This window comes from Nerophis ophidion, linkage group LG12, assembly GCF_033978795.1.
Source record: "Nerophis ophidion isolate RoL-2023_Sa linkage group LG12, RoL_Noph_v1.0, whole genome shotgun sequence".
In the NCBI taxonomy this organism is placed as follows: Eukaryota; Metazoa; Chordata; class Actinopteri; order Syngnathiformes; family Syngnathidae; genus Nerophis; species Nerophis ophidion.
In genome coordinates, this window is record NC_084622.1 from 887,281 (window position 1) to 902,766 (window position 15,486).

At 43.8% G+C, this 15,486-nt stretch overlaps 1 protein-coding gene across 3 annotated transcripts in view; it reads right to left on the reverse strand.

Annotated features, from left to right (window-relative positions):
* The window catches only part of LOC133562864 (tumor protein p53-inducible protein 11-like), a 181,467-nt gene that overhangs the window by 141,742 nt on the left and 24,239 nt on the right, over positions 1-15,486 (reverse strand). Inside the window, exon 2 of one of the 3 annotated variants that reach the window (XM_061916670.1) lies at positions 6,197-6,255. The exons of 1 other annotated variant lie outside the window; for it this stretch is intronic. In XM_061916670.1, coding sequence (XP_061772654.1) covers positions 6,197-6,255 — 59 coding nt within the window. Of the gene's footprint in view, positions 1-6,192; positions 6,256-15,486 lie in introns of all 3 variants that reach the window. One more of the 3 variants, XM_061916671.1, reaches the window with a different exon arrangement.

Here is a 15,486-nt window from a genome sequence, read left to right on the forward strand (position 1 = left end):
TGTTATTTTCCGTTTTTTTGACTATTTTTTGGAACCTTGGAGACATCATGCCTGGTGGGTGTGTTGTCGGAGGTTGTAACAACACTAACAGGGAGGGATTCAAGTTGCACCACTGGCCCCAAGATGCCAAAGTGTCTGCCGCCAGACCCCCATTGAATGTACCAAAGTGTCTGCCGCCAGACCCCCATTGAATGTGCCAGAGTGTCTCCACATTTGACCGGCGATGCTAAAGCAGACATGGCACAGAGATGTATGGATAACCTGCAGATGCATTTGCAACCATTAAGTCAACAAAATCACAAAGGTGAGTTTTGCTGATGTTGACTGCCAGCTAATTGATGCTAACATGCTACGCTAATCGATGCTAACATGCTATTTACCGGCGGTGCTAAAGCAGACATGGCACAGAGATGTATAGATAACCTGCAGATGCATTTGCAACTATATTACGTTTCCTTCCACCCACATTTAATGCGAAACAAACACTTACCAATCGACGGATTTAAGTTGCTCCAGTGTCACAAGATGCGAAAGTCCTGATCGTTTGGTCCGCACATTTTACCGGCGATGCTAACGCAGCTATTCGGCCATGCTATGGCTATGAATAGCGTCAATAGCTTCAGTTTCTTCTTCAATACTTTCATACTCCAACCATCTGTTTCAATACATGCGTAATCTGTTGAATCGCTTGAGTCGCTGAAATCCGAGTTTGAATCCGAGCTAATGTCGCTATATCTTGCTGTGGTATTCCCATTGTTTGTTTACATTGGCAGCACTGTATGACTACACAGGGAAATGGCCGGTGTCTTCGCAGAGAGCCGAAAATAAGGCACTTTAAAGCTTTATTTAGGGATATTCCGAGACCGGTAAAATTTTGAAAAATACTTAAAAAAATACAACAAGCCACTGGGAACTGATTTTTACTGTTTTTAACCCTTTTGAAATTGTGATAATGTTCCCCTTTAAGGAAGAGTTTAAACTTCAAAAGACAAGTGTGAGTGTCAAATGGTCATTCGAGTAAAATGCCAAAACCTACTCTGTAAATTATCTTCACAATTTTTATCATATTAATAACTCTGTGGCCTATTGGTTAGAGCAGACCTGGGCAAAGTAAGGCCCGGGGGCCAAATGCGGCCCATTATGCTTTTCAATCTGGCCCGCCGGATGTTCCCAAATATTTGTTTTATAACAGGGGTCGGCAACCTTTACCACTCAAAGAGCCATTTTGACCCGTTTCACAAAATAAAGACAATAATGGGAGCCACAAGACTTGAAATTTATCATGAAATAACACTGTATGCAGAGGTTGTTTTTGCTTTGTGCTATGTAGTAAAATGAAAAAAAATCGATTTTTAAAAAATGAAAATCGTTTCTGAATCGCACATTGTGAGAATCGCGAATCGTACTCAAATCGATTTTTTTCCACACCCCTAATCTTTACCTATCATTGGTAAAGAGTGAGACTACGGTCCTCAATCAGGAGACTACAGTCCATCCAGACCCAAAACCTCCATCCACCTGAACAGTTGTTTCCCGTCGGCCATCTGATAGCTCAGAGCGTTTTCCGTTCGGGCTCCAGTACTCTGGAATGCCCTCCCGGTAACAGTTCGAGATGCTAGCTCAGTAGAAGCATTTAAGTCTCACCTTAAAACTCATCTGTATACTCTAGCCTTTATATAGACTCCCTTTTTAGACCAGTTGATCTGCCGCTTTTTTCCTTTCTCCTATGTCCCCCCCGTCCCTTGTGGAGGGGGTCCAGTCCGATGACCATGGATGAAGTACTGGCTGTCCAGAGTCGAGACCCAGGATAGACCGCTCGTCGGGACCCAGGATGGACCGCTCGCCTGTGTATCGGTTGGGGACATCTCTACGCTGCTGATCCGCCTCCGCTTGAGATGGTTTCCTGTGGACGGGACTCTCGCTGCTGTCTTGGATCCGCTTTGAACTGAACTCTCGCGGCTGTGCTGGAGCCACTATGGATTGAACTTTCACAGTATCATGTTAGACCCGCTCGACATCCATTGCTTTCGGTCCCTTAGGGGGGGGGTTGCCCACATCTGAGGTCCTCTCCAAGGTTTCTCATAGTCAGCATTGTCACTGGCGTCCCACTGGATGTGAATTCTCCCTGCCCACTGGGTGTGAGTTTTCTTTGCCCTTTTGTGGGTTCTTCCGAGGATGTTGTAGTCGTAATGATTTGTGCAGTCCTTTGAGACATTTGTGATTTGGGGCTATATAAATAAACATTGATTGATGATTGATTGAGTTACAGCTCACGTTATTCTATTCTGTGTTATTTATGTTTTATGTTGCACCGAGTCTAATTCCGAGTTTGTGAACCCGTTCTCAAACAATGGCAATAAAAACTCTTCTGATTCTGAGGAGAGAGCGAGGGGGAAGCAAGGCCCAAACTAAATTCCAGCGGGCGGAGGGTTAAGTTAGGAACCAGGAAAAAACCTTGAGCAACACACCAATAAAAGCTAACTATCTCACCGAGGAGAGTTGGAAATCACATCCTGAAAACGTCGGGCATGGCTTTGCATCAAATGCTGCTACATCATAGAAGGACAGCCTGGAAAACCAAGGTCTTCTTTACAAATTGTTACTTATGTCTATGATGTGTTTGGAGCGGAAGGTTCCCATATTTGTGATGCTTGCCGTTTTGTTACGGCCTTTTTTTCCTGGTCAACAGTCTGACCTGCGCATGTTTCTTCCTCTCCAGAAACACGTGAAATGACGTTGACCACAAATTCTAGTATCGATTTTCGCCAACATCGTCAACAAATGGTTGCACGCCGAGTGTGTGTGTGTGTGTGTGTGTGTGTGTGTGTCCATACAAAACACCCGCCGAGCCTCTTAGGATATATTTGCATACATTAACATTTTATATACCCTTCATCCGTGAAGAAGTGGCCTTTATTGCAAACCCAGTTGCTGAAGAACAGGCGTCCTTGGTGGTTCATAATAACAATGTCCATTGAATGAAACGAAAAAGACTCGAGCAAATATTAAAACAATGACGGCCTGCAAAATATCGTGTATGTACAGAAGTGTGTGTGTGTGTTAGATTTGTAACAAACACAGCATGAATGTATATAATTATGGTGCTATGCAGTAGGTTTTTAAGATGTTAAAGTTAAAGTAGCAATGATTGTCTCACACACACACACACACACACACACACACACACACTAGGTGTGGTGAAATTTGTCCTCTGCATTTGACCCATCCCCTTATTCAACCCCTGGGAAGTGAAGGGAGCAGCGGTGCCGCGCCCGGGAATCATTTAATTCAAGGCGGGCGCATACTATACCTTTACCTACTCGGTGGCCTAGTGGTTAGAGTGTCCGCCCTGAGACGGGTAGGTTGTGAGTTCAAACCCTGGCCGAGTCATACCCAAGACTATAAAAATGGGACCTATTACCTCCATCCATCCATCTTCTTCCGCTTATCCGAGGTCGGGTCGCGGGGGCAGCAGCCTAAGCAGAGAAGCCCTGACTTCCCTCTCCCCAGCCACTTCGTCTAACTCTTCCCGGGGGATCCCGAGGCGTTCCCAGGCCAGCCGGGAGACATAGTCTTCCCAACGTGTCCTGGGTCTTCCCCGTGGCCTCCTACCGGTTGGACGTGCCCTAAACACCTCCCTAGGGAGGCGTTTGGGTGGCATCCTGACCAGATGCCAGAACCACCTCATCTGGCTCCTCTCCATGTGGAGGAGCAGCGGCTTTACTTTGAGTTCCTCCCGGATGGCAGAGCTTCTCACCCTATCTCTAAGGGAGAGACCTGGAAACTCATTTGGGCCGCTTGTACCCGTGATCTTATCCTTTCGGTCATGACCCAAAGCTCATGACCATAGGTGAGGATGGGAACGTAGATCGACCGGTAAATTGAGAGCTTTGCCTTCCGGCTCAGCTCCTTCTTCACCACAACGGATCGGTACAACGTCCGCATTATTGAAGTCGCTGCACCGATCCGCCTGTCGATCTCACGATCCACTCTTGCCTCACTCGTGAACAAGACTCCTAGGTACTTGAACTCCTCCACTTGGGGCAGGGTCCCCTCCCCCAAGTGGAGTTACCTCCCTGCTTGGCAATCAGCATTAAGGGTTGGAATTGGGGGTTAAATCACCAAAAATGATTCCCGGGCGTGGCACCGCTGCTGCCCACTGCTCCCCTCACCTCCCAGGGGGAGATCAAGGGTGATGGGTCAAATGCAGAGGATAATTTTGCCATGCCTCGTGTGTGTGTGACAATCATTGGTACTTTAACGGCAATTCAAGGAAATACGGTAAACATACTAGTTCTAGCTAATAGGCTGATCTAGTTTTTATTTTTATTCATTTTTATTATCTTTTTATTATTATTATTATTATTATTATTAATACATTGTAGCACTTTGAGGTTGTTTGCTCAATGTAAAGTGCTTTTTTTTTTTTACAAATAAAATATATTATTATTATTATTACTCTATTCTTACAGCTAAACACGGTGATGGACCTGAAATGAATCACCTTCATCAATCACAATCATAAAATCCCCCAGCCCTAATTCCAGCAACCATCTCTATGACAGTAAGACTATTCAAGGGACAACACTTTAAAGATGAAATCTGGATATAGTTGACAGCAGTACAGATACACTGTCCAGTGGAAATGACTCAACACAGCTATTATTGTCTAATTAGTCGGCAACACCAGTGAGCGCCAAGATGATTGGATGTAGTCGACACTCAAGCAGCACAATTCAAGTAAATCCAAGTTAAATACAAGCGTATGCATGTTTACTTTACACTGTATTGTCCCCTGATGTGGTGTAACAAATGGATCGAATATGGAATGTCACATATTAACACACGACATCTTCCCAAGTTGAACTCTTACATGACAAATACAGGAGCTGCAGAGATAGAATTGAATGATGGTGTTGTACAAAAGGCAAAGCGGGATGTGAGTGTGCACAAACATTGTACACAACAACTCAGCGCTGGACGCCAGCAGAGCAACATCAAATAATTAGAAAGTCAGCAGAGGTGGGAAAAAGAATCAATTCTTCGATGCATCACATTTGCAAAGTGGACAAATCTGAATTAATAGACAAAAATACATAAATTATATATTCATCCATCCATCCATCCATTTTCTACCGCTTGTCCCTTTCAGGAGGTCGCGGGGGCTGCTGGAGCCTATCTCAACTGCATTTGGACGGAAGGCGGAGTACACCCTGGACAAGTCACCACCTCATCACAGGGCCAACACAGATAGAAGACAACATTCACAGACTAGGGACCATTTAGTGTTGCCAATCAACCTATCCCCAGGTGCATGTCTTTGGAGGTGGGAGGGGCCTATCCCCAGGTGCATGTCTTTGGAGGTGGGAGGGGCCAATCCCCAGGTGCATGTCTTTGGAGGTGGGAGGGGCCTATCCCCAGGTGCATGTCTTTGGAGGTGGGAGGGGCCTATCATCAGGTGCATGTCTTTGGAAGTGGGAGGGGCCAATCCCCAGGTGCATGTCTTTGGAAGTGGGAGGTGCCTATCCCCAGGTGCATGTCTTTGGAGGTGGGAGGGGCCTATCCCCAGGTGCATGTCTTTGGAGGTGGGTGGGGCCTATCCCCAGGTGCATGTCTTTGGAGGTGGGAGGGGCCTATCCCCAGGTGCATGTCTTTGGAGGTGGGAGGGGCCTATCCCCAGGTGCAAGTCTTTGGAGGTGGGAGGGGCCTATCCCCAGGTGCATGTCTTTGGAGGTGGGAGGGGCCTATCCCCAGGTGCATGTCTTTGGAGGTGGGAGGAAGCCAAAGTACCCGGAGGGAACCCACGCAGTCACGGGGAGAACATGCAAAGCCCACACAGAAAGATCCCGAACCCAGGATCGAACTCATAAAATTGGTATTGTAAGGAACATGCACTAACCCCTGTCCCACCATGCTGCCCTAAATTTTACTTACACACACACACATATACATACTGTACATATATATATATATATATAATATTTAATATATATGTATGTGTGGGAAAAATCATGTGACTACTTCATCTCTACAGAAGTGTTTCATGAGGGGTTCCCTCAATCGTCAGGAGATTGTAGCAACTGAATCAGACTCTAATCATGAGGGGTCCTAAGATTACCACCTCTAGAAGTCAGTTTCAGAGACTATTGGGGTTTTTTCACCAAGCCCAAGTGAGAAAAGACACAAACTTACTGACTGAAGGTTGTGTGGGAGATGAAGTGATGATGCAGCCGTTTCCTCCTTCTCACAAATGTCCTGTAGGGTCCACAAAAAATTCACTGGTCAGTCAAAATAGAAACCTTTATTTTACAATAAAAACAAATGGAAATAGACACACGATGCAGTTCTTATTTTAATTATTTTGAGGAAGCAAGAGGTGACAAGTACAAACCCCGTTTCCATATGAGTTGGGAAATTGTGTTAGATGTAAATATAAACAGAATACAATGATTTGCAAATCCTTTTAAACCCATATTCAGTTGAATATGCTACAAAGACAACATATTTGATGTTCGAACTCATAAACTTTATTTTTTTTCCAAATAATAATTAACTTAGAATTTCATGGCTGCAACACGTGCCAAAGTAGTTGGGAAAGGGCATGTTCACCACTGTGTTACATCACCTTTTCTTTTAACAACACTCAATAAACGTTTGGGAACTGAGGAAACTAATTGTTGAAGCTTTGAAAGTGGAATTCTTTCCCATTCTTGTTTTATGTAGAGCTTCAGTCCTTCAACAGTCCGGGGTCTCCGCTGTCGTATTTTATGCTTCATAATGCGCCACACATTTTCCATGGGAGACAGGTCTGGACTGCAGGTGGACCAGGAAAGTACCCACACTCTTTTACTACGAAGCCACGCTGTTGTAACACATGGCTTGGCATTGTTTTGCTGAAATAAGCAGGGGCGTCCATGAAAAAGACGGCGCTTAGATGGCAGCATATGTTGCTCCAAAACCTGTATGTACCTTTCAGTATTAATGGTGCCTTCACAGATGTGTAAGTTACCCATGCCTTGGGCACTAATGCACCCCCATACCATCACAGATGCTGGCTTTTACACTTTGTGCCTAAGACAATCCGGATGGTTATTTTCCTCTTTGTTCTGGAGGACTCCACGTCCACAGTTTCCAAATATAATTTGAAATGTGGACTCGTCAGACCACAGAACACTTTTCCACTTTGCATCAGTCCATCTTAGATGAGCTCGGGCTAAGCGAAGCCGGTGGTGTTTCTGGGTGTTGTTGATAAATGGCTTTTGCTTTGCATAGTAGAGTTTTAACTTGCACTTACAGATGTAGCGACCAACTGTAGTTACTGACAGTGGTTTTATGAAGTGTTCCTGAGTCCATGTGGTGATATCCTTTAGAGATTGATGTTGGTTTTTGATGCAGTCCCGCTTGAGGGATCATAGGTCCGTAATATCATCGCTTACGTGCAGTGATTTCTCCAGATTCTCTGAACTTTTTGATGATTTTACGGACCGTAGATGGTAAAATCCCTAAATTCCTTGCAATAGCTCGTTGAGAAATGTTGTTCTAAAACTGTTCGACAATTTGCTTACAAAGTGTTGACCCTCGCCCCATCCTTGTTTGTGAATTACTTAGCATTTCATGGAAGCTGCTTTTATACCCAATCATGGCACCCACCTGTTCCCAATTAGCCTGCACACCTGTGGGATGTTCCAAATAAGTGTTTGATGAGCATTCCTCAACTTTATCAGTATTTATTGCCACCTTTCCCAACTTCTCTGTCACATGTTGCTGGCATCAAATTCCAAAGTTAATGATTATTTGCACACACAAAAAATGTTTATGAGTTAGAACATCAAATATGTTGTCTTTGTAGCATATTCAACTGAATATGGCTTGAAAAGGATTTGCATCCAACACAATTTCCCAACTCAAATGGAAACGAGGGGATTAGGAAGAACGCCAAATGAGATTTGCAGACAGCTGCACCTGCCTGTGGAGGGACGCACCTTGCCAAATAAACACAGACTATTATCTGCTCTGCCGTGGTTTGCCAATACTCAAAAATGGAACTGCTTTGTGTCTTCCCCGCATTGAATGAATGACTTTGCTAGCCTCCATAAGTGCAACAAGAGTGACAAGCTCATAAAACACAACATAGGCTGTGATCTCTGCGGATCTCGGCGATGGGAAATAAACACGCACATCTGCTTTGGGGTCATTATTAAAGCCACAGTTAAAGTTTCAGTGCAGTCAGGAGGGAATTAGAAAAGCAAGAGGCCATGAAGGAAGTAATTTGTAGGCTGATAGACACACTTCTCCCTCCAGACAACACAGAAGCCGGCGTAGAAACATGATCTAAATATAGCTTGCCTCTGTTGTCGTGGTATTTGTTTGAATATATTTCTTGCAATCCTAATAACTCTTAAGGCACAGGTGTCAAACTCATCTGGCCCAGCACATCACTTTTTGTGGCCCCTGACAGATGGAAAATGATGTGAGTCAAATAAGCTCGGTCTTTCTGACTAAAATTCAAGGATGCCAGGTACATGTCTTTGGAGGTGGGAGGGGCCTATCCCCAGGTGCATGTCTTTGGAGGTGGGAGGGGCCTATCCCCAGGTGCTTGTCTTCGCAGGTGGGAGGGGCCTATCCCCAGGTGCATGTCTTTGGAGGTGGGAAGGGCCTATCCCCAGGTGCATGTCTTTGGAGGTGGGAGGGGCCTATCCCCAGGTGCATGTCTTTGGAGGTGGGAGGGGCCTATCCCCAGGTGCATGTCTTTGGAGGTGGGAGGGGCCTATCCCCAGGTGCATGTCTTTGGAGGTGGGAGGGGCCTATCCCCAGGTGCATGTCTTTGGAGGTGGGAAGGGCCTATCCCCAGGTGCATGTCTTTGGAGGTGGGAGGGGCCTATCCCCAAGTGCATGTCTTTGGAGGTGGGAAGGGCCTATCCCCAGGTGCATGTCTTTGGAAGTGGGAAGGGCCTATCCCCAGGTGCATGTCTTTGGAGGTGGGAGGGGCCTATCCCCAGGTGCATGTCTTTGGAGGTGGGAGGGGCCTATCCCCAGGTGCATGTCTTTGGAGGTGGGAGGGGCCTATCCCCAGGTGCATGTCTTTGGAGGTGGGAGGGGCCTATCCCCAGGTGCATGTCTTTGGAGGTGGGAAGGGCCTATCCCCAGGTGCATGTCTTTGGAGGTGGGAGGGGCCTATCCCCAAGTGCATGTCTTTGGAGGTGGGAAGGGCCTATCCCCAGGTGCATGTCTTTGGAGGTGGGAGGGGCCTATCCCCAGGTGCATGTCTTTGGAGGTGGGAGGGGCCTATCCCCAGGTGCATGTCTTTGGAGGTGGGAGGGGCCTATCCCCAGGTGCTTGTCTTTGGAGGTGGGAGGGGCCTATCCCCAGGTGCATGTCTTTGGAGGTGGGAGGGGCCTATCCCCAGGTGCATGTCTTTGGAGGTGGGAGGGGCCTATCCCCAGGTGCTTGTCTTTGGAGGTGGGAGGGGCCTATCCCCAGGTACATGTCTTTGTAAGTGGGAGGGGCCTATCCCCAGGTGCATGTCTTTGGAGGTGGGAGGGGCCTATCCCCAGGTGCATGTCTTTGGAGGTGGGAGGGGCCTATCCCCAGGTGCTTGTCTTTGGAGGTGGGAGGGGCCTATCCCCAGGTGCATGTCTTTGGAGGTGGGAGGGGCCTATCCCCAAGTGCATGTCTTTGGAGGTGGGAAGGGCCTATCTCCAGCTGCGTGTCTTTGGAGGTGGGAGGGGCCTATCCCCAGGTACATGTCTTTGTAAGTGGGAGGGGCCTATCCCCAGGTGCATGTCTTTGGAGGTGGAAGGAAGCCGGAGTACCCGGAGGGAACCCACACAGTCACGGGGAGAACATGCAAACTCCACACAGAAAGATCCCCAGCCCGGGATTGAACTCAGAACTACTCAGGACCTTCGTACTGTGAGGCACATGCACTAACCCCTGTCACACCGTGCTGCCCACCCCTGAAATTGTATCGTTCTTAAATTATATGTGTGACCAGGAGATGGCCGTCACACGTGGGAGATACGTGTGGACTGCAATATGACGCCAGTAAACAACACCAAAATCTAAATGTCCCATTGAGAATACAGAACATTACATATAGCGCTCCAAAATCTGTCAAAAGGTTTTAGTATGACTTTGGTGAGCTATGACGCCGCACCACTCGATGGATTGTCGGAGCATTACCGTGACCATAGTCGGATGTGCTGTGCTTCAACATACGGTATTATGGTGTGTGTATAAGGACCACAAAATGGCACCTATTAGCAGACATATTAACTGGCGTTTTGTTTCACATTATTATGCAAAACCAAATTTTCTTATGTTCTGCTGATCAGTATTTGGGACCTGCATAAGTCCTGAAAATTAGCACGCGTCCCCCTTTGTAGTCCGTGCCGACGGACTACAAAGGGGACTTCTTTTTCTTTGTTTCCTTGTTATGGGACATTTATATTCCGCTGTTGCATATGTAATATATAGTAGTGTAAAGTTCTTACTTCTATCTGTCAGTAGACTCGCTATGAAAGTGCTAAAACATACCGGTGTAGTGAGTTTACATTATTCACACAAGGAACTTTACTTATTAGAGATGTCCGGTCGGACCGTTTTTCACGGGACACATTTCTGGCGTTTTTATTGCACTAGTGAGCCACGGATGAGGAGATGCTGCTCCGTTATTGATTGAAGTAAAGTCTGAATGTCATTAAAACAGTTAGCTCCATCTTTTGACACTTCTTCCACTCCCGTCCTTGCACGCTACACCGCTACAACAAAGATGACGGGGAGAAGACGCTGTCGAAGGTGAGCCACGTAAATAAGACCCGCCCACAAAAGCGACTGTCAGAAACAGACTTGAAGATGGTCTGTAAAACATCATCTATGCAACATTTTGACCAAAGAACCACCATTACATGTTATGTAGACCACAAGAAAATGTTTTACATTTAGGTAAAAAAAAAAAAAAATCACAATATGACCCCTTCAAAGCACCTTAGAATAACAAAAGGTGTACCTTTTGTATGAAAATAGACTTAAATAGCCCCGCTCATCGGCACTTCGCCTTATAATTCGATGCACCCTACGGTCTGGAAAATACGGTATACAAAAAATGCAAATTAAAAGATTAAATAATTTTGAATGGTTACTTGTGTTGTCATTACACAATACACACTATTTATTTTTATTGGTTATTTCTTCAGTTTAAGGGCGTGATGTAGACCAGGCCTTGGCAATTAATTTGACTCGGGGGCCACATTTAGAGGAAAAATGTGTCTGGGGGCCTCTATATATATATATATATATATATATATATATATATATATATATAGTGGGGCAAAAAGTTATTTAGTCAGCCAGCGATTGTGCAAGTTCTCCCACTTCAAATGATGACAGAGGTCTGTCATTTTCATCATAGGTACACTTCAACTGTGAGAGACAGAATGTGAAAAAAAAATCCAGGAATTCACATTGTAGGAATTTTAAATAATTTATTTATAAATGATGGTGGAAAATAAGTATTTGGTCAACCATTCAAAGCTCTCACTGATGGAAGGAGGTTTTGGCTCAAAATCTCACGATACATGGCCCCATTCATTCTTTCCTTAAGACGGATCAATCGTCCTGTCCCCTTAGCAGAAAAACAGCCCCAAAGCATGATGTTTCCACCCCCATGCTTCACAGTAGGTATGGTGTTCTTGGGATGCAACTCAGTATTCTTCTTCCTCCAAACACCACGAGTTGAGTTTATAGCAAAATGGATACATGGATGATACAGCAGAGGATTGGGAGAATGTCATGTGGTCAGATGAAACCAAAATAGAACGGGCTCACAGTGATGTTAGTAGTAGTTGACTGGGAGGTGTTTGTTATCATTTGGGGAGAGTACGCTGCCTTATGCTCACCTGCTAAACAACTATCTGCGCGACACTGAAGCATTGACTACATGCGCTCTGAATACGCACTGCTGATTGGCTGTTACCGCTATATATGTAACCAATCAGATGGTTGTGTGGGTGGGACAATGCTGGGTGCTGAGACAGAGGCAGAAGAAGCAAAGCAGCTTGTTAAGACTTTGGCTTAGAAAATCGTTCGGTACACCCCCGTACTAAACTGAAACACCCGTACTGAAACGGTTCAATACAAATACTGGGCTCTACCGAGGATGTTGTTGTGGTTTGTGCAGCCCTTTGAGACACTGGTGATTTAGGGCTATATAAATAAACATTGATTGATTGATTGATGAAATACACGTACCATTACACCCCTACCATATGTTTTTATTTATAAACATGACAGCCAATGTCATCACGTCGTGAAATTGCTGGTTTACGAGCAGTGGAGCATGTTCGGCAGCGCACAACCACAGAGTACTTACAATCAGACACAGTGTGTAAACAGAAAAGTGATTTTGGACGCATTTTGGCTTAAAAACTAAAGATAAAGGTAAAGTTAAAACACTGAAACGCCCTCAGAGATGTTTTAAAACATGGCTCGCTATAGCAGGTAATGTCCATCCACAATCGGCATTGTTTTAGCTTCTTCTAAATCACTAATCCTCGCCTTACAGGGCGACAAATAAAGTGAGTTTCTTACAAGTATCATCCCTGCAGGACGAGGAATAGCTAAACATGCTTCACTACAAACCGTAGGAGGATACAATAGCTCACCGCTAACAGCAAGCAGCACCCCTGAATGTAAACAGATGTCATGGGTGGATTTATACCTGACATCCCCTGGAATGATACCAAGTAAAAGAGTGTAGTCAATAGTACTATGATTACATCAATAGTTTTTAATGTCACAAAAACTTTTTAAATTATATTATAGTCATAAACTCAGGAGATACGCCCCTGGACACATGAGGACTTTGAATATGACCAATGTATGATCCTGTAACTACTTGGTATCGAATTGATACCTAAATGTGTGGTATCATCCAAATCTAATGTAAAGTATCCAAACAACAGAAGAATAAGTGATTATTACATTTTAACAGAAGTGTAGATTGAACATGTTGAAACGGAAAATAAGCAGATTTTAATAGTAAAGGAACAAGTAGATTCATAATACATTTTTACAGCTTGTCCTTCATAATGTTGACAAAATAATAGGTGTATAAATGACACAATATGTTACTGCATATGTCAGCAGACTAATTAGGAGCCTTTGTCTGTTTACTTACTACTAAAAGACAAGTATGTTCACTATTTTATTTAAGGACTAAATCAGGGGTAGGGAACCTATGGCTCGCGAGCCAGATGTGGCTCTTTTGATGACCGCATCCGGCTCTCGGATAAATCTGAGCTGACATTGCTCAGCACGATAAATAATGAATAATTCCACTTGTAATCAAAAATAACGTTCAAAATATAAAACATTCTCATGCATTTTTATGTCAAGAAGTTGCGTTAATGGTAAGAAGTAATTTATTTATTATTGGTTAGTGTTGGGCTTGCCCTCCTGGGGGTTCTTCAGACCACCAAGCACTGACATGAGAGCCTGTTCCAAGGTTACAATATTTTTCAATAAGTCTCTGAGTTGCTTTCCAGCAATTGTTGATTTTCTTTTTCGTTCTTGCTCTCTCCTGGCTGCTGCTTATAAACAGAGCGACAGGTGATTAGAAAACTAGGCCCAGCTGGGCCATCTACGCACCTGCCGCTGATTTCGAATTCGGGCCTGGAAACACCCCGCTTCGCTGCAGGCCCGCAGGCCACGCCCCCTCTACAGTTAGCTTCAGAATAACAATGTTATTCCAAAGAATAAGAGACCTATTATACTTTGGAAATGTTGGTCTTACTTGAAAATGCACGCGTTGAGTTGTGTTCAGTGTTGAAAAAAATATCATATGGCTCTTACGGAAATACATTTTTAAAATATTTGGCTTCCCGGCTCTCTCTGCCAAAAAGGTTCCCGACCCCTGGACTAAATTGTTGTCCGATTGCCATACGAAACATATGTTTAATGTACGCTACGATTTTTTGTTAAAATAAAGTCAATAATGCCATTTTTTGTGGTCCCCTTTGTTTAGAAAAGTATCGAAATACATTTTGGTACCGGTGCCAAAATATTGGTATCAAGACAACTAGGGATGCACCGAAATGAAAATTTGTGGCCGAAGCCGAAGCCGAATAAAATTTAAACGCTTGGCCGAAGGCCGAATACCAAATAATGAATGCAGTTTTTCATAATTTTTTTAATATTGCATAAATAGCCTAGAATAAATATTTATATTAACTGTATTATCGTTCATAGTTAATATTGTAAATCCCACTTTCTTAATTTTCATGTACATTTTGGGTGTCCCATTCAGTAAAAAACTGTAAAATTCCATTCGGTTTTTTGGAGTTGGCCTGTCATAACAGTGTTTCCCACATGACCAAGAAGAACGTGGAGTTGGAATATAATTACAACACTTTATGTACATATTTATATAATACTTACATATTTATATAATATGTAACTACAAGCTCCATTCACAGACAGAGTCCCACTGCTTTTATGAGCGGTCGAGCGAGTCAAAAGCCGTATATATTATTTTTTTTAATTTTTTAATTTTTTAAATTTTTATTTGTGGCGGCCATAATTCTTTCCTGGCGGGTGTCCACAAATAAATGAATGTGTGGGAAATCCTGCATAAGTTTTTTAGAACTCAATCGGACATTGTGACTCTTGGTATTAATGTTCCTGGGAAAAAAGGGACTGAAACACATTCTGTACAGCAGCTTTCTACAGCTAAATATGTATATATATCATTTCAACACACATTGGCCCCCAAGGCACATTTGTCTCTCAATGTGGCCCCCAAGTCAAAATATTTGCCCAGTTCTGTCATAGGTTTGGGTTAGGGTCAACCCTAACCCTTATGTGTGATTTTATGTTTCCAATTGGCACCAGTATAGTGTTACACTATTTAATAGAGATGCACCGAAATGAAAATGTGGGGCCGAAGCCGAATAAAATTTAAACGCTTGGCCGAAGGCCGAATACCGAATAATGAATGCAGTTTTTCCCAATTTTTTAAATATTGCATAAATAGCCTAGAATAAATATTTAGACATGTTTTTCAAATAAAGTCATTTTTTATTGAATATTGACATTTTTTTAATATTCCAGTAGCCTTTGCTTTTCAAAAAAAGCACAAAGTTTTTCATTTATATTAGGCCTTCAAACAAAACATGCATTCCAAAAAAAATAAAGTGCATTAAAGTGGATAAACCCACAACAAATGAATTATTGTCCTTTTGGCAAAAGTCTGCTTAGCCACAGTAGATATGCTAATAATGTAAACAGAGGCCCCACTAAATCTCAATAAGTGTGTGCTTGTAACCTCATACACTTATACAGGTAGCCTACACAACAGGCTAATAATGTAAACAGAGGCCCCACTAAATCTCAATAAGTGTGTGCTTGTAACCTCATACACTTATACAGGTACACAACATATCCCAACGTCACTGCACGTTGGTCGATTGCATCACCGCGTCAAAAAAT